The following is a 19136-nucleotide window of genomic DNA, read 5'->3' as shown; positions in this document are numbered from 1 at the left end:
ACCCTAACCCTAACCCTAACCCTAACCCTAACCCTAACCCTAACCCTAACCCTAACCCTAACCCTAACCCTAAACCCTAACCCTAAGTAACCCTAACCCTAAAGTTCGCGACGACGGATCTCACAACATCCATGATTCAGGGTAAGCCTCCGGCATTCCCTCCTGACGTGTGGCACCGGCTCGACAAGGGCCCTGTGTGGTGGGGTCGTGACCCGTTGGGTAGATGCTCCCTCGCGTCCGTCTTTCGCGAAATCGCCAAGATGGGCCTGTACCTACAAGCCACGACAAGCACGGCCGAAGATCTGTCTATCGAGCGCATCCGCGAATTCGAAGCATCCCTTCGTCCAGTCTATGCGCCACTGACTGTCGCCGATGCTGACGGCCAGAGCCCCTCCGAGGTATCCGACTGCTCCACATCTACAACAGAAGCCGAGGCTGTACATGCATTCACTCTCGTCCGCATCTTCCAACACACCGCCTTGCTGTACCTGTATAGAGCCATTTGTGGCCTTCCGACTCGTCACCCGCTTGTGCAGCAGCATGTCAAATCCTGCCTCGCTTGCATCTTTGAGATCCCTCGGGAGGCAAACAACCTAAATTGCATCGTTTTCCCGCTGTTCATCGCCGGAGCCCATGTTTCATTGGCAGAAGAGCAAAAGGCCGTTCTTGACATGGCTGACGTGATATACGATGACATGCGATTCGCTTCTATCGACGCAGTCAAATCTTTCTTTAAGACCATTTGGCCGTCCAAGTCTGGAGAGAAGACTTGGCTTGAAATCTTCAGCCATCTCAGCCCACACGTCCTAGTGCTGTGACTTGTTGACTAAGGTAGCGTGCGGTCGGGCCGTGAGCGGTGAAGGAAGTGTTAGACACATATGCAACGCGATAAAGCAGTCGAAACGAACATGTGGTCCATAAACAATATCACTTCATGTACGTGTTTGTAATCGATACAAATTCATGACGATGAGGTCCTGAATATGCAAGTTCATCTCGAGGTGAGCCATTTTCTTTACTGTAGTAATCAAAATGTAAGGTCTTCATAGGCAAATTCCTGGCCGGAGGGAATACAAGACTTGATAGTGATAAAGATCAGCACTCGGTTTTATTATTTCGCGGAAATGACTGTACTGTACTACATATAAGGTACTACTATGAGGCGTGAATGCTGCTACCAACACCTGCCTCCGCGGCTATCGTTCCAGAGCCTATTGCCAAAGCCTGGTGCTTCACAACTTGCTGTCTCTGGTGCCACAGCACGACTCGGCGAGCTCCGACTTGGCGAATGCGTCCTTGGATGTCTTGTCCACGGCAACAATGGAAGGCGGCACCCACAGAGCTGGGTTTCTCTTGAAGAAGTTGGAGGCTCTAATCATGACCCCAACAGGCTCAGCCGGCATGACCGGGAAATCCTCGGTGCGCGGGAAGTGAGTCAGGCCGAACTGGATATAACAGACGATGTCGGTATTCTCAACCGGCTCCTTCTTGCTGACCCAGTCCACAATGGTTGAGTTATGCGGGTGGCCCTCATCGCCACTCGATTGGCATACATAATCACCCGCTGGAAACAGTTCATAGTCCTTGTAGGGGGTGACCCAGAGCGCCTTGCGGGTGAAGGCAGCCCTCTTCTCTACCATACTTCCAGGCTTGGCGAGGATGGTAGGGCAGTTGTTGTTGAGAATCTTGTAGGCGACAGGCTTCTTAGCCACGGGGTTGATGCTGTTGGGGTTGATGATGTCCCAAGAGCGGCCTGTCTCGTGGCAATAGTCGGCACCACCGGCGTTTCGGATGGGCGTCTTCTTACAGTAGAAGCCGTTACCATAGAGATTGCCAGGGGATCCGAGAGGATCATCGGAAAGCGCAGCATCGTTCTGCAGGACCGAGTTGCTGGGGCCGTCAACTTCTGGGTCCACCCGCAGAGAGAAAATGTGCTGGTGGTTGTGGGCGTTGATGAACGGGGCGACTTCTGTACCGTATGGGGCCGCCGTTTCACTGGGGTGCATACAGTAAGTATTGAGCATACCCGTCAACTTGACTTCCAGCTTATAGGTACCATCCAAGAGGAATGTGTGGTAGAAGCAGTACTCATAGTTCGCAGCTGTGATGATCTGCGAGATAATGAGTTTGCGGTCGCGGGCTGAGATGACGGTACCGTCGCGGTAATCGGTATGTTTGTAAAGCAGGCCATTGTCTTCCTCGTGAATGCAGATGGCATTCTTGACGATAGCCGCCTCACCGCTCCCAACAGCCATAATGGCATCCATGTAGTGAATAGCTCCCTTGCAGTCGCATCCGAGCTTGAGGGAATTGGTCATGAAACCAGTACCATACTCGCCCACATCGAAGGCGTGCTTGCGTTGGTGCGGGGGATCCGGATTGCCATAGGGTACTACCATCTCAACCACGCTGATGCGGTTGAAGAGGCTTCGCTCGCGACCCTCATCGTCAATCCTGACGTCGGATAGAACAATGCCCTCACGGTAGTTGAAGCCAATATGCATCTTCAATCCCGCCCATGAGATCTCGTTCTCGTCCATGCGGAAAGAAACGCCCTGCGGCTGGCTAATGTCGATGGGCTTGAGCCTGTCCTGGTAGCCACTGCTGATGAACTCGGGCAAGTAGTTGTGCTCCTGGAGAGACACCTTGGTGCGCTCGCCGTTGACCAGTCGGATGTCGACGGAGAGGACTTCGGCCTTTTCAGTGTCGACAACAACCGAGAAGTCCAACGGGTGGGCGTATTGGTTGTCTTCGGGAGAATTGCGATAGTAGACAATGCCCTGCTGAAGGCGGCGATCGGTACCCCATCGATGATCGAATCCAATGGCCCACGCGTCAATAAAGACCTTTGACATGTCATAGATGCCGATTTCACGGCAAGCTTGAATGACGCGAGGGTCAGCTCGAGTGACGGTCTCGCAGATGTCGAGATCCTCCAAGGTGAGGGTCGGGGCAACGTCCGCGACATCCTTCCACAGTTCCACCTGGGTGCTTTCCAAGTTGACAACAACTTCAGTCACCTGGGAAGTTCCCTTAGCGATGACAATGGCGAAGGCGCGGCGTCCAGGGCGAGGGCCGAGACCAGATTTGAAGGCAGCGTATTCGTTCTTCTTGGGCTCGCGCAAAGTCAGGCAGTTGAATTTGAGGTCCTTGGGACTAGCATAGTTCTTGATGAGTTTCGCAGCAAGCTGGATCTCTTCAATCGATAGCTGATCTTCAAAGAGGAATCAGTAATTAGCTCAAATGTCGTGATAATGCAGATTCAAGGAAGCTGATGTTCATACCCAGAGGATGTACTCGATGCTGAGTAGACAGATTTGGAACGGTATCGCTGGGCTCTTCCCGGAAGATTGTGTAGCCGGCTATAGAAGAGGTGTCTGCAATCATGATGAGGGCTGTCTGGGCTGTGCAAATATTCCATACGGTGGTATTTGTGATTCGACCAAGGTCGATTGTTGATAAGTGATGGAGTGAGAGACCTGGCAAACAGGATGGAGGGCTGGTGTGAAAACGATGCGAAGTAGTTTACGGTTTGATTCCTTGTAGAGAGATGTGACTGCGAACAGACAAAAGCCAAAACCGTCAGGCGGGTAAGTCTACCTCTTATAGTTGGAAAAGTGATGCTGGGGCGTCTGTGGACGTGACAATCGTACGAGAGCCAACTGCAGCGTCTTGCGGAGCTCTCCTAATGACAAACGTAAGATAAATTGCAATGTGCACCATCATATCAAGACCACAGTGCAAGCAATTCTGGCGTCTTCATGGACCCTGTCGCCGGGAGTCCCTGTCGAGCGACTCGCGCTTGGCGATTTCGGCGCTGCTTAGCTCCATTCTGTAGCGGAACATCGGAAGGCGGAGATTTTGGGGAGAGAGGAGACCGGGCCGGGGTGCGACAAGTGGACCGGCATTGCTGCCGGCCGCTTTCGTAATTGAGTACTCAGATTCGATCTCGAGGTAAAGGGGATTGCAATCAAAAGCGCGCTTCGAAGCAACGGAAGAGCGATTCGGATTGGCTCTGAGAATCGGAGTGTGTCAAGGTGAAAGTAAGTGTGAATAACGACAGGTGTGCATGAGGTGTCTAGCCAAGACCAATGGATACCATGGGCAAGTTACTTACTGAATTAGGAAGGAAAAACGACCATGCAGCCCCCCAGGGATCCCCAGCCCCTGGACCGAGGGGGCGGCGGCGGCTGAATCGGCATTCATCTCGGGGTGAGACGCGCTCAACGGAACGGTGGGCAGGCGGGCATGCCAAGGCCGGCGGGCTCAAATCTCCATCAACCCACTTTGTCTTGGGAACGGGTTCCACTGGAGATTAATGTGGCACGTGTCACGTGCGTTAGTTGATTCTTTTGTTCGCATCTACTGACCATATTCTGGAGCCTGAAGAATTCAGACACGAACTTCCTGGAGTGTTTAGCTAGTACCAACATCAAGAAATCACCTCGAGATAGCTCCCCAGATCAACGAGCGTATCGCATAAAGGGGAGAGTAGTCATTGCGGTTGAGCCATGTTACGGCTTCAAGTCCTGTTCACGGAAATAATGAATATTGTATTGGATGCTATACATAGGAATACCCAGACTGTACAGAATAACAGCGTCTACATTGCATTTATCTGCTCCAAGAACACGCCTAAACCTTGCGAGGAACCGGAGCAGTAGTCACCTCGGCGTTCTGAGCCTCAATGATTCGCTCCGCCGCATCATCCGTCTTGAGATACGTGTATTGCCCCTTGATGAACCAGAAACCCAGAGTCACCACCATCATGACCCCAAATACTGCGATTGCGTAATTCATATCAGCTGGTGCTGGATTGGGTGCTGATGGGAAGAAGAAAAACACCGTAGTAATAGCGCAGTAGATGACGGAGATCCAGTTGATTGCAGGGCCGAGGCGTCCCAATCTGAATTCTCCAGGCGGAAGCTTGTCTCGCCCGACGAGTAGGAGAGTCAGGATGGGCATCCCATAAGATATCGTAAGGGCGATTGTGCTGACGCTGAGAATCGCCTCGAGCACCGTGTTGGCAAACATGTAGAGCACGCCAACAACGCCAACAATGGCTCCCTGAAGCCATAAAGCGCGAGCCGGCACACGCCAAGCCTCATTCACCCTGGAGAAGTAGCTGCTACAGGGCATCCCGCCATCTCGCGCAAATCCCCAGGTCAGACGAGAGGCGGTGGTGACGATACTGATAGCTTGACCAAGACCGTTGAATATGAAAAGGGAGAGCAGGACAGTTGCCCCTTGCAGTCCGACAGCCTCATGAACTAGATCCATGAAAGGCAGACCAGTAGGAGGGTTCAGGATGGTGTCAAGATTCTGGATACAGAACAAACACACCACCATGAAAATAAATCCAGTAACAGCTCCCAAGGTGACTGAAAGCCAAATGATGCGCGGAATATTTTTGCGAGGTGCCGGGATTTCTTCAGCCAAATGGACAGCAGAGTCAAAGGCCGTCAACCCATATGCAGCTTGGAGAAGGCCTGTAAACCAGGTCACCCCGTCTCCCCAACCAGTCTGGTTGATCCATTGTCCAAAGACGAATGAAGCTGGCTGGAACTCCAAGTTTGGCCTGACTCCAACGGAGATGAGAAGGGCCAGACTGAAGATGAAGAAGAGTCCGATAAAGCAGATTCCGACAAAGTTGTTAAATGCCGGTAGGATGGCATCTTTCCGGCAGGCAACGAGATTGGCGACCGTAACCACCAGAGTGACGGCAAGATAGAGAAGAAAGTTGATCCATCCAACACTGACCTCGGACCAGTCAGGCACAAAGAGAACCTTCATGCTCAAGATAAAGTTGGCCATGAAAGCAACTTGTGAGGCAGAAAGCGTCCACCATCCAAAGGTGTTGATCCATGCGCAGAGGTAGGACACAAAGCGGCCAGACGGCCACAGACGAAATATCCAGTACGCCTGTCCCAAGGCTGTGGGCATACTACTGCAGAGCTCTCCCAATGATACGGCCACGCAGATATTGCAAAACAGGACGAGGACGAGGCCCCAGAGAATAGCAACTGGTCCGCCACTGGTGATACCGCTCGAAAGTCCTTGCGCAAATGTAGACCAGGTTCCCAGGACGGATATGGCGAGGAAGAGCATGCTCATCCTGCTGAACTTTCGCGAAAGGGCCTGGTCATGGCCGAGGTAGGCGAGATCCTGCGCATCTTGAGCGACCTGGTCGGCGGTCTTTAGATGGTCGAGCGGTGGATTCGATTCCGGGTCATTCTCCATAGCTCAGGAGAGAGACTTAATACCTAAGTTGGCTTAATGGCGAATTCAATTATTGAAATTTTGCGTGGTTGCGTTTCGCGCGGGTGCGTTGTCTGAAGTTGTGATGGGACTCGAGAGGGGATACGGAGTTGAGGCGATGGCTTGCGAGAGGTGTGAAGTGCTTTTTGTATGAGATGCAAGGATGGGCTGTCAGCGCCGCAAATATTCCCCTGGAATTGATAAGGAGGCGGATTGCTTGCAAGGTTGCAACAGGCTGGGTAGATCAATGTCGCGCTCGTTCCCTAACGCCCTTCTTTCCTATGCTGGCAGCACCCGATATTCGATTCGGATACGGATACAGTACGTTGTATCAAGATTGGTGTGTTGAAAATCCGCAAGGTCGAATAAGAGCGCAGTGCGCGTACGGACACACTGAGTGTGACCAGTCTACACCCGCTGTGCCAGGCAGATTACAACAAAGTGGTCCGGCATTGTATTCCGTCAAAGTCACGGCCCGGTCGACGAGTACTTGGTTAAGATTTAACAGCCGTTGGGCCGTCGAAGTGAATACCCTCATCAACTGTTCGCCATCAAGTTCCCGAACCATCACAAGTTACTTACTCCCGCTATCACAAGATCAAGGTCGCGTTATCTGCAGGAATTACGTACTAGTTCAGACAGTTGACACCTTGGAATCGCGGGGTGAGCCCCACAGAACTGGTATCGGCGGGTCGTTCCCAGTATGCGTGGATCGAGTCAGTGCCCCATCACAAGAGTTCACAACGTCATGGGTGGCCCCAGTCAAGTCGCTGTTGACCAAGACCAATCCGAGCTAATTGCATTACCGAGCTGATAAGAAGCCCCCCATCCTAGGCCCATTTCTACCTAGTGAGCTCTTGAGTGAGTGGCCGGATGCCGCGGGGGAAATGTAACATGACCGGATTGTCGTCTCCTGAACTCTTCAGCTTCTCCTGCCCTGGAAGAAGACATGGGAAGTGAAGACAGCTCGCTACACAGGTTCATCCGCCATGTCGCTCGCGGTCCATAGACATCTGCTGCATAGCGTCATTGCGGGTGTCGGCAATCACTCCACCGGGAAAGCTTGGGTCAGCGCTACGTGTTGGACAGGGGTGTAGAGAAGAACGGGGTTGACTAGCTCAACATGGAGTTGGATCTGTTGGCTTGACCACAAAATATTTCTGGAACAAACGGAATGGGAATCGCTATTTTGTGAGTTCGGTCATCTCATCATCTCAAGCCACGAAGCTTTTGTCCAAAAACACACTCTGTCCAGGTGTCAGCAGGTCAGTGATGATTGCCGAGTGTACGTATAGTGTCCTAACTCACGGGCAATCATGTAAACGAAATCAACCCTACAAGAGCCTTTGGAAAGTTCTGGCTTCTCGACTAGTACCTGTATCTGCGTATGCAGCTCGGTAAGTGTGCTTCGAGGAGTGGATGAGATGGTCCCTTGGGCTGCCATCCATGGAGCAATCCTTAATCGATGGGTCCCCCACCTTGTACATCAAGTCTCTTTCAGTCAAATATCCGTACCTTCTATTTACGAAGGACATCAATGACCCGTGACCCTTGAAGTGAGCACCTCGCGGAGTTGCGCAACTTGGGCTTATCGTATTCCATTGAGTCGAGACATGCACCCCGAGTAAGGAGTATCATGATTAGCCCCGAACATGGACTCACTACGGGATCCGCTAGCCGCTTATCATTGAACTATTTCGATGCTCAGAACGCGTTGGAAGTCAACTTCAGGCTCAAGGTTTCTACGGGGTACTGTATCCCTACGAGCGTTGGTAGAGGTTGGTCACTATATAAACCATGGCCTAGTTTCTTTCCTGATTGAGCTTGGCTCTCAGTCATCTGATCGACTTGATCTGATACCAGCGGTGCGGCGAGACTAGGGAGCACCCTGGCACATTGGTTCCGGTTTGTCATCCGTCCTTCGACGAGCTAGAGCTGGTACCTGGCACGTGGTATCACCGGGGTAAGCAGCTTGGCCAAATTTCTTTCCTAATTTGGCGTGCGATGGCGCCCTCTCGTAGTGTCATGGCCGGGAATTAGATGTCTATCACCCAACAGCCGCGTTCCGAGCGCGTCTAGCCGTCGGGAAGACTCTCCACAGTGATCCCAAACGTGGTTTCCCCTCACACATCCATACGCTTGACAAAGATATGCGGTATCGGTCAGCTTTAAGCCTCGTTTTGTCGCAGCTTGCAAGCTGGTAGCTGTTTCCCCGCACAGTGCTTGTTCGTTGCGTTGGAAGCACCCGGTGGGAGAGAGTGCAATCCCGGGCCGGGGCATATCTCACAAGCAAGACTCCACAATGTGGGTAATGGTAACGGGCTTCGGCAATGGCCTCATTCGTCCGTAGCCAGAGACAAGCAACGGCAGTGATTGATAGCTCTTTGGTCCCTCGCAAATGGCTTAATTGTCTCTCGAAACATGTCTCGCTCCCAGACGTGATCGTTCTAGGAAATGAAAACTTACTGCGTTTGGAGAGCTTAGCAACCTTACCCTTCTTCTTGCACTTCGTAAGAGCATTAAACTATCCGACTCCCATACAATGGCTTCTGTGAAGTTGATCGCTCCAAATGGAAGAACATACCTCCAGCCTACAGGGCTGTTCATCAACAATCAGTGGATAGAATCGTCTGATGGCGGCAAGATAGCCAGCATCAATCCTACGTATGATCTCACATCTCCTTAAGGTGCCCTAATCCCATGTCGCTAATAAACTTGCGTAGCAACGAAAAAGAAATCATCTCTGTACACGCAGCAACGGCTCATGATGTCGATAGAGCAGTCCAAGCTGCGCGGAAAGCCCTTCATCACCCAAGTTGGAGGGACTTACCTGCCTCGGACCGCGGGAAATGCATGACGCGCCTTGCCGAGTTGATGGAAGCACACCGCGAGACACTGGCAACCATCGAGACATGGGACAACGGCAAACCATACTCGGTATCTTTCAACGAGGATCTCACCGAGGCTATTGAGACCTTGACGTACTACAGCGGTTTTGCGGACAAGGTATTCGGCCAGGTAATCGAGACAACGCCTGAAAAGTTTGCCTACACAACCCGCGAACCAGTGGGGGTTTGCGGCCAGATCATCCCGTAAGACGCACCAACTCCTTCATTCTTCCTTTTGCTTCTCTGCACCAAGAAATTGGATAACTAATCCCAACGACTACAGTTGGAATTATCCCCTGGCAATGGCTGCCTGGAAGCTCGGCCCCGCCTTGGCTTGTGGCAACACAGTCGTTCTTAAGCCGGCGGAGCAAACACCGCTATCAATCTTGTATTTCGCAAATCTCGTAGCAGAGGCAGGATTTCCACCTGGTGTGGTCAATATCGTCAACGGCCTTGGGACTGTCACAGGGGCAGCTCTTGCATCCCACATGGATGTTGATAAGATTGCTTTCACAGGGTCTACCGAGACGGCGAAACGAATCATGAAGATGGCAAGTAACAACTTGAAGAACATTACGCTTGAGACGGGTGGCAAGAGTCCGCTGATTGTGTTTGATGACGCTGACTTGGACTTGGCTATCCACTGGGCTCATGCTGGCATTATGTCGAATCAAGGCCAGATCTGTACCGCGACTTCGAGGATTTTGGTGCAGGACACTGTCTATGACAAATTCCTAGCAGCTTTCCGAAATCAAGTCTTGAAGATCTCCAAGGTCGGAGACCCCTTTGAGGAGAGCACCTTTCAGGGACCGCAAGTCACCAAATCACAGTACGACAGAATTCTCTCCTACGTCGACATCGGCAAGAAGGAGGGCGCACGGCTCGAGCTTGGTGGCCAGCCTCACCAACCTAACGCCCCTGGGTACTTTATCGAACCCACAGTCTTTACCGAGGTCACGCCCCAGATGAGGATCTTCAAAGAGGAGGTGTTTGGTCCCTTTGTCGTCATATGTCGCTTCCATTCCGAGGAGGACGCTATCGCCCTGGCCAATGATTCCGAGTACGGTCTTGGAAGCGCTCTGTTCTCTACAGACCTTGCCCGCGCCCATACTGTTGCAAAGAGAATCGAGGCAGGCATGGTATGGATTAACTCGAGTAATGATAGTGATTGGCGGATACCTTTCGGTGGGGTCAAACAGAGCGGGATCGGCAGAGAATTGGGAGAGGCTGGTCTGGCTGCTTACTCAAACATCAAGGCAATTCACGTTAATCTTGCCAGACAATCAAAGTTGTAGCACGCAACTACCACCGGCTTCTTCGTTCCTTTAGAATAGCAATAAGTTCAAGTCAAGATTGTAATGAATATTGTGGACTAAGCTACGAGGACTTGAAGCATATCTTGGAAGCCATTACGAAGAGGAGCTCGTCAATCCTGTAGCTTGCTACTTATTCTATATGCATAGTATCAATCTGCAGAGAAAAGATCAAGACTGAGTCATATGCATAGCCGGTAATATATCATCGTCAGGCCATCTGAGCGCGGCATACCTTGACTCTATGGGGATTCATGCGAGAGCTGGTGGGAAGAAAATCCATGAGACGGAAAATCATGGAATTGAATATCCAGCAGTGGCGTGTCTCAACGCATGTTTTACATGTCTTAAACTCGAGTCTATTGTTTCTAGGAGGTGAAGAAGGAGAGAGCCAAAATGGTGGAACTGTCCAAGAAAGAGTCAAGTCTCTGTGGCATACCAAAAACATGCGGCGTATAAAACTCTGCTTCACATTGAACTTTGACTATCAGCCGGATCCGGAAGATTGCCAAACTACCCATCCCAAAATGATTTGAGATAACTGATCAAGAACGCCATCGAAAGCACTAAGCACATTATAGGTAATCCCTTGTGTGTTGCCGTCTTCGGCGGAACAATATCTTGAGGAGCTTTTTGGCACCTGTCCTTGTGGAGTGCAGACTAATGGGCACGTAAGCCATGTCGTTAAGCTATTTCAAAACTATACAAGCTTCATTGAAACGCGTTCGACGAGTTTGGTTGGGGTCTCTGGAATCCAGTCTATGAAAAAACAGGGCGTCAGTAAACGGTGAATTCAAATGATACCTTGGTGAATGATGGCCGCTACTTGTTGTCCTATCAGATCTACGTGAATATGTACAGCTTTAGTATATTGCGTTCACACAAGTTCATGTTCTCATCGAATAAGACATGAGCCAAGCATGGATTAGTTCTCGTACCAACATCGTGTTATAGGCTCAGAAAAAGCATGGGTTTCAATACAAAGCGTCCGGAATTTCTCTATGCTGACGAAACGCCCAACAATATTGGTGTGGTCACTGAGTGGTTACTATACGTTAAACTGTAGTTAGCATTACAACGAGGTCTGAGGTACTTCTTTCCGTAACCCTCGCAGAGTGATGTGGGGATCACTTAGTCTAAAATTTGGGATACACGCCACTAGCATCTCTGCGGCTACTAAAGGTCATGCCTTGTGACTTGTCCAGGCTTTCGGCACTACGTAACTAGAGGTATCCTCGTCCTCCTTGCTATTCTATATCAGAAGCCTACCTTACTTAAGTGATTAACTCAATTTAACGCACACATCATTCACTATGGATCATCCGTTCCTCTATGTGGCGGTTCTTGCGGATCTGACCAATTCCTCGACTTCCGTACCTTCCCAGGACAAGAAAGTAGGATTCTCTTTCTTTCTAAGCCTACGTAGTACTTTGATCGTGAGTATTGCAAGGATTAGAATCCAGCTGATAAGGCTTCGTGGCCTAGACCGTTTTGATTAAAAGTCGATGTCACAGCACAAGAGAATGTGTTCCTGAACAACAACATGAAGTGTGGGGTGATAAAGGACTGTCATGTCCGGAAGGATTGCATCGGCGGCTATGGTGTGAACCACGCTGAATTTGATGCGATCAATCTAGACCCTATCGAGCCAGAAACACGCAAGCCAGTGTCACGGCGCTAGGCATCTGCACGACCCCGGTACACAAGCGTGGAGCAGATGAAGAACACTGCCACAGTCTTCATGCACTTTAATCTGCAGTCAAGAGAGGGAACACGGGACAGGGCGGCCGCTGGACGCTGGGTGAAGTGTCGGGAAGGGCGGAAAAGTCAGTTCACTGCGTTATGTTCCTCGCGCTTGTCTGACTGGGCTCAACGTATATATGGGGCGAGTTCGACCAATGCATTCGAACCTTCCTTTCCGCCCTGCACACAGCTCAATGTTTCCCGCCCAAAAGGGTCAATTTGCCGAGTAAAATGGAACCTAGACAGCAAATAAATCCTGCCCACAGAGGGATGAGCTGTTAAATCATTGTGTTTGTTCCTTTGAGCAGCGGAAAAGTGCAGCTTGGCTCATGCAGTCAAGACTTCATGTTTGCTTGCTTTCTACCTTGGTTGCTTGAAATCCTACGCAAATCATGAATCCGTGCTGGCTTAAAGTCCCTGCGAGAGCATTAAAATCTTTTCTGTCATCGTCGTTAAACACCATTCCTCGCTTCTCATTTCAGTACAATGAATACAAATATGCGATCCTACGTCGAGGCTGGTCCCCAGCCAAACATACCATCGCTTGCTACACTCCAAGCCTTTCCAGCTTCGATAACTTCTCTCCAAGCTCCTAGATCTGCCCGAACTTTATCCCAACTGCTCAACAGAGCGTCTGAGACAAAGGGCCATCTTTACTTCTACTCGGAAATTGTTGCGGAACCCGGTCCTTCCACCCTATCCTACCGCGAACTTAGGACCGAAGCACGCGATAAGGCAAGATTGATCAGCCACAGCATTCAAGCCCAGTCGCCGGAGCCGGTCTTGTTGATACACTTCGATTCACAGCGTGACAGCATTGTCTGGTTCTGGGCCGCGACGTTGGCAGGATTTCTGCCATGTATGTCACTTCCGCTGGTCAATAACATCGGGCAGCGCAAAAAGCACCTACACCACCTGCACGGCCTCCTGAAGGAGCCGACCATACTCACCACCACCAAACTTGCAGCTGAGTTTCTTGATTTGTGCGAATTGAAAGTTAGAACTGTCGAGGACCTTCGATACGTTGATTGCGTTGAGAAGTTTGCGAGTCAGGATCCCGGACAAGAAGTAGGCGCCGACAGCATCGCCGCGCTGATGTTAACATCCGGGAGCACAGGCAATGTCAAAGCCGTTCCACTTAGGCATGGCCAAGTCCTCGATGCCGTCACTGGGAAAAGCTCACATCACGGGACCACAATTGCCGATATCTTTCTCAATTGGGTCGGATTAGACCATGTTGCAAGTCTGGTAGAAATCCATCTTCATGCAAGTGAGCAATACCTCTGAGCCCCTCCAATTGCAGCTAAATCTTTCCGATATCTGCCCAGTCAAGAAACTAAATCTTGTCGATCCTTTTAGTGAGCCTTGGAGCCAGTCAAATTCATGTTCCTGCGTCGCCTCTCATTCAAGACCCGATGCACTTTGTTCGACTTCTGGACACATACAATGTCACTTACACCTTTGCGCCCAACTTCTTCTTGACCATGGTTCTCGACACTCTGGTTCTGAGTCCAGGTTGCACAGCAAATCTTTCCAGTTTGAGGGCTCTGATATCAGGCGGCGAGTCAAACCCTACAACAACTTGCCATAAGCTCACGCAAGAACTACGCCGTCTTGGCTGCAAGAGCGAGGTAATACGCCCAGGATTTGGAATGACAGAGACATGTGCCGGTTCCATCTATTCTAGACATTGCCCCTCACACGACATTGAACGCTCTGTTGAATTCGCGAGCCTGGGATTGTGCATACCAGGGATGAAAATGCGCGTCATGAGCCTCCATGATCCCCAGGATGAAGCTCCCAAAGGCCACACCGGCCAGCTTCAGGTCACTGGAAAGATGGTGTTCAGCCACTACTACAACGACGAAAAGGCGACGAAAGATTCCTTTAGTTCAGACGGCTGGTTTGTTACGGGAGACCTGGCATGGATCGATGATACTGGGAATCTTCATTTGGCTGGCCGTATCAAGGATTCCATCATCGTCAATGGCGTTAAGTGGAGTGCAACCGAGCTGGAAAGCGGACTTGATGACGAGAGGATTCCAGGGATGACTCCATCTTTCACGGTTTGTTTCCCGACTCGAACTGCTGGGTCACCGACTGAGGGTATCGCCATCGCCTACTCCCCGCGATTCCGTGACGAAGATCTCCGTGCGCGCTCTGAGACGGTAAGGGCAATCACAAGGGTGATCTCCTTGATAACGGGCAAAAGACCAGCACGAATAGTGCCCTTACCCCAATCAATGCTTGAGAAGTCATCACTAGGCAAGATCTCGCGCGCCAAAATCCGCGCTGCACTCGAGAGTGGTCAATTCGGACCGATTGAGCGCGAAGACCAACAGCTTCTCGACAAAGACAGACAGCGCAAAAGGCGGGGCGCCGACACGGACAGCGAGAAGGTTGTGCAGGGCATACTAGCGGACCTCTTGGAGATGCCTGTTGTGGAGATTGACGTGGAGACGTCCATCTTCGACCACGGCGTCGACTCGATGCATCTCATCCTTCTGAAATCCAGAATACAGGGGGCGGCGATTGGCGGCCAGGTTGACATCCCCATGTCAGTCTTGCTGATAGAGTAAGTGACGCTCTTCTGGCCTTTATCATCAACCCTTCTTGTCTTACTCCTGTCTGGCCGAGGCACAGTTGCTAATCCTTGACTTGGATCAGGCCAACCGTCGTCGCTATCGCATCCGCCATTGACCGGCTCGTATCGCATCCAATCGTTTACACCCCGGTTGTGCCATTGCAGCAGAATGGATCTGGCACACCCTTGTTCTGTATCCATCCCGGCAGCGGAGACATCCTCGTGTTCATTGCTCTTGCAGCACACTTCCCGACCCGTCCCGTGTATGCCCTCAGGAGTCGGGGTTACAATCCTGGGGAATCTTTCTTCTCTTCTATCGAGGCGACTGCGGAACTTTACGCAGCAGAAATCTGCAAGGCACAGCCGCAGGGACCCTATGCCATTGCAGGCTACTCACTTGGCTCCACGCTCGCCTTCGAGGTCGGAAAGGTGCTCGAAAAGCAGGGTCGAGAAGTAAGATTTCTGGCTAGTATCGACTACCCACCACACATTGCGCATTACGTGCGCGGATTAGACTGGATTGATGTGCTTTTGCACATTGCATTCTTCCTGGAGCTCGTGGATGAGGAGACCATGAAGGACATCACGCCCCACTTGCACACACTCAGCCGCGACGAAGCACTGTCTTACGTCCTCAGAGTCGGCGATGCTGAACGTGCCAGTGCTCTCGCCGTTGACATTGAAAGACTTGCGCTGATCTCAGACATTGCCGAGAACTTCCGTGTCAATGTACAAAGCTATGAACCTGTAGGCAACGTCGATAGTCTAGACGTGTTTGTGGCGGATCCGCCGTCTTATGCGGCTCGTGACCGACAAGACTGGAGGGAAAACAAGCTTGAAAGCTGGGTCGACTTCACGCGGACAGGAGCTAAGTTCCACAATTGCCCGGGAATTCATGCAAAAATGCTCAATAAAGAGCATATGGCTGACTTTGCGAAGATATTCAAAGCGGCCATGTGGATGAGAGGCGTCTAGATGAGACGTATAAGAGTTTTCCTCTTTGAAGAGGTCAGAGGGAAAGGCATTTGCGCTCCACTGGCGGTGAGAGAATATCTTCAATCTGCTATGGTATGGAGTCCCAAGCCTCTCGGAGATGTCTATCAGTTGTCACGTCTGGCCAGGAAGTCAATGAATGACAGCGCTCGTGTTTGTGCATAGTAACTGAGTTGATACACTACTTCTATTTCATGTCTAGGATGGTTGTTTTGAAACACAAGCGCCTACTTTTTAATAAAACTTATCACTCATTGTGCTGCTGACGGTTCGTGCGTACGGCGCTGATTCATCTGGCACAACCAAACCAGCAGCATCGTCATCTTCGTCTGCCACACGCACCCACTCTCCTCCCACATATGTATGTGTCGTCAACGTTATATCGTCTGTGATACTGATACCTGCTTGCTGAGACGACATGTCTCTACCGCTTGTGATGTGGGTGCTCACTTGGCTGCCCAAGAAGTTACTCGAGCTGCGTAAATTACCTCGTTTGTAGTTGGATGCGGAATCCGATGTAATTCTGACGCCCAGGAACCTCAATAGTGGGCGGTATATAGGTAGGGAGGCTGTCAAGAGGGCAACGGCAACCTCGACAACGCAGAGTAGTCCTCCCGGTATCATGTCCCCTAGAGGCAATAAGCTCGGTCAGCATTTCTGGTTTGCGGCTTGAAGAACATGATTGTAAGAGCGACCCTTACAGCTTGGGTTCACCGTGCCTCCCACTCGTCTTGCGTAAGGAACGCGGATAGCTGCGATGATGCAAGCACTAGATCAGACTATTAGCATTGCCAGACGACACTGGGACGAGACACGGCTTCATGCTACCTTCCTCCTAACGCAAAGTTGATTGATAGCAAGATCTTCTTTCGTGTCGACGAGTTGAGTTGTTTGACGAGCGGTAGGGGGGTCAGAAGGATGACCACGTCCAATAAAAAGTTGAAGACGCTATTAAAGATGCTGAAATAACTGAAGTTGATGCAAGTGCCCACCACTGATGTATTCCATAAGGCCTCTAGAGGACGGCATTGCAGGCAGCTGACGAGAATTATGGCGAGTCCATTTAGCAAGTTGACGGTGCTCACGAAATGAACCCAGTAGTGGAACTTTCTTTGGGGAAAGATTGCAAGGTATAATGCGAGGATGCTCCATTTGACAAGGACGCTGGAAACGCCGTATAGAATCGGATTGCAAATATTGAGCTGTAGTACGAAGAATCAGCTTTACGTCGGCATTGGTCATTAGGGGCCTTGGACTCGGAGTACAAAAGAGACCAACTTACGATAGCCAACATGCGCATCGTTTCCGCATCCGTTATGAGGATGATGTGTCTGCCAGCTCCATACCTTGTCGATAAAGCAAAAATTGTGCAGAAGACGACATAGAAGAACTAATGGCCATCGTAAGCGCAATGAATCTTACGTCTTGCTGGAAGAATGGCATTACCACCGAACCAACGACCAACCAGTCACTGAATATGGGTTTGAGTCCGGCTTGGAATCTCGCCCAGATGCGAAGGGCCAGGATGATGACTGAAGCGATACTGCAGATCACGCAGCAAACAATGATGTCGGGAACTGTCGAGTCGTTAATATGCGCCATCATCCAGGCGATGTCTTCTTCGGTTGGGAGCTTTCCCATGGCTACTTGGCTATGACAATGCCCTCATACCAGCCTGACGATGGGTCGAGAATAAGGAAATACAAAGAGGTCTAAAAACAAATTATTGATCTCATCAGAGAGGCAGGGAGAAAGGATTTAGCAGAATCACACAAGGGAATGCTGCTCCTCTCTCCCTTCCCAAGATCTAGGGTTCCATTTTCGGCACGATTGAGATTGAAAGTTTGGATACCACATTACCCAGCCGAGTGTCAAGGAGACGGGGTGCTAATCACAAGCAGGAACTCGAACCAAAGTCCAATTCGGAAGGCCATGCGTCAGGAACCAAGTGGCAGAAATGGCTGGCACACTGCATGAGGATTCGACCTTGCCAAGTGAGTCCGAGGAATCAGCCGACTCAATGGCCGCGAAGGCGGATAAAGGTCTCCTTGGGGCGAAATGTGGGCGGAATTCAGTTTGGCTAGTTTCAGGCCGCGCCAGCGTCGAGGCGCGCCAGGTTTTGACCTTTTGTCTGCAGCGAAATTCTTCATGTGGTGCCGCGTCTTATTCTATACGGTTGAGGACTCCTGCAGGATAAATGACAGAGTCCATCACATCACACCGAGCGATGCCTGCCTCATACTCTGCAGCTATATCTGGGCCCCATTGCAACGTCGTCACAGGCCGGCCCGCTTCCCCCTTAGCGGCTGCAGGGGAGCTAGCAGGGATGTTGCAAGGGCACTGACTAGATGAACGCTGCGATCCTGCAAGCTGAAGAGTGTCTGCACCTCTTGGAATTTACCCAGGGCTCTACCGCAGTCTACGGAGTTATTACACAGATGGCTGCCTTGAGACAGATGAGAATGGGTGCATCTGACGATGTGAAAGTCCTCACCCCGAAGTGAACTTTCCCTTGCGCAGTCACACGTAAGTATCATGGTCTAAGGTAAGGTGACTCACATGGAGCGATCTGGCGAGCCATGATGCAAGCGTGCCAAAGCAGTCTGGTCAGGTCAGATCATGAAAAACAGTTGAAAGCTTGTGATATAGCCAACAGCACTACCCCGGCAGCTCAACCCCGACCCGGACATGTCCAAAAGATCCACGCCGTACTATGCAGCTACTTATTTCGGTGATCGGTCTGCTTTTCATGATCTGGTCTTGTCTTGCCCGTTACCCCGTGGGCGGTGTGCCCTATCTGGAGACAATGGCCACCAAACGACGGACAACCTCAATCTCCGCCACGCCCGTTCTCCTGTGTCTTCAGCAATGCGCATCTCATCATTGGATCGGCTGCTCACCGGCTGCAGGTGAAGAATGGGGCTGGACCTCACCACACTGCAGCCAAGCCAATAACGTACCCCAGATGATGCCACACCAGTGCATGTTGGTAGTTGGGGTCAGGCCCTGTCTTCATCCAAACCAACAGTGGCTTCCGGAGTTCATTGTTGGAAACAACATGTTGAGTGTTACCCTTGCATCATTTACAAGATCCTTCCAGTCTGGCAATACGCAGCCACCCCGGCCTCGGATCCATGGCATCCGTAGAAATTCCTTCCGATTATGATGTCCAGGTTCCCCTTCGTCTTCGTGTTGGCTTTGCGCAGGAAGCAAGATGACAGGTACGCGAATAGACTAGACCTGCTTCATACGTAAATCCTCCCATATCAAAACATTCATCTTCATTCTCTTTTCAAGCTCTCTTCACCTGAACTCGAGATAGAGCTTGACATTGTTTCGGCCGGGGCCTTCAACTGT

General features: G+C 51.0%; 6 protein-coding genes across 6 annotated transcripts; 3 read left to right on the top strand and 3 right to left on the bottom strand.

Moving 5' to 3' along the window:
- Positions 1-260: 260 nt before the first annotated feature.
- On the top strand, positions 261-818 carry BDZ83DRAFT_725004 (fungal-specific transcription factor domain-containing protein; the record flags this gene model as incomplete). The annotated part of the gene is made up of 1 exon (XM_060512711.1): positions 261-818. One exon carries the CDS (start codon positions 261-263, stop codon positions 816-818), a length of 558 nt encoding a protein of 185 aa, XP_060357471.1.
- A 414-nt stretch (positions 819-1232) lies between these two features.
- BDZ83DRAFT_758738 (copper amine oxidase) lies at positions 1233-3387 on the bottom strand (the record flags this gene model as incomplete). The annotated part of the gene is made up of 2 exons (XM_060515081.1): positions 1233-3214; positions 3285-3387. 2 exons carry the CDS (start codon positions 3385-3387, stop codon positions 1233-1235), a joined length of 2085 nt encoding a protein of 694 aa, XP_060357470.1.
- Positions 3388-4635: 1248 nt separating this feature from the next.
- On the bottom strand, positions 4636-6240 carry BDZ83DRAFT_658231 (amino acid/polyamine transporter I; the record flags this gene model as incomplete). Its single annotated transcript, XM_060511019.1, has 1 exon — positions 4636-6240. The coding sequence occupies one exon, from the start codon at positions 6238-6240 to the stop codon at positions 4636-4638; it is 1605 nt and encodes a 534-aa protein (XP_060357469.1).
- Positions 6241-8633: 2393 nt separating this feature from the next.
- Positions 8634-10579, top strand: BDZ83DRAFT_713928 (putative betaine-aldehyde dehydrogenase). Its single transcript, XM_060511648.1, has 3 exons — positions 8634-8922; positions 8982-9350; positions 9430-10579. The coding sequence occupies exons 1-3, from the start codon at positions 8801-8803 to the stop codon at positions 10439-10441; spliced, it is 1503 nt and encodes a 500-aa protein (XP_060357468.1). The 5' UTR covers positions 8634-8800; the 3' UTR covers positions 10442-10579.
- Positions 10580-12700: 2121 nt separating this feature from the next.
- BDZ83DRAFT_594848 (uncharacterized protein) lies at positions 12701-15761 on the top strand (the record flags this gene model as incomplete). The annotated part of the gene is made up of 3 exons (XM_060506740.1): positions 12701-13472; positions 13562-14777; positions 14870-15761. The coding sequence occupies 3 exons, from the start codon at positions 12701-12703 to the stop codon at positions 15759-15761; spliced, it is 2880 nt and encodes a 959-aa protein (XP_060357467.1).
- A 252-nt stretch (positions 15762-16013) lies between these two features.
- Positions 16014-17420, bottom strand: BDZ83DRAFT_594860 (uncharacterized protein; the record flags this gene model as incomplete). Its single annotated transcript, XM_060506742.1, has 4 exons — positions 16014-16408; positions 16481-16548; positions 16608-16981; positions 17226-17420. 4 exons carry the CDS (start codon positions 17418-17420, stop codon positions 16014-16016), a joined length of 1032 nt encoding a protein of 343 aa, XP_060357466.1.
- Between the last annotated feature and the right edge of the window lie 1716 nt (positions 17421-19136).

This window comes from Colletotrichum acutatum (genome assembly GCF_030867785.1).
Source record: "Colletotrichum acutatum strain CBS 112980 chromosome Unknown BDZ83scaffold_259, whole genome shotgun sequence".
Lineage (NCBI taxonomy): Eukaryota > Fungi > Ascomycota > Sordariomycetes > Glomerellales > Glomerellaceae > Colletotrichum > Colletotrichum acutatum.
Note: the sequence above shows the minus strand (reverse complement) of the source record. Positions and strands in the feature narration are given on the sequence as shown.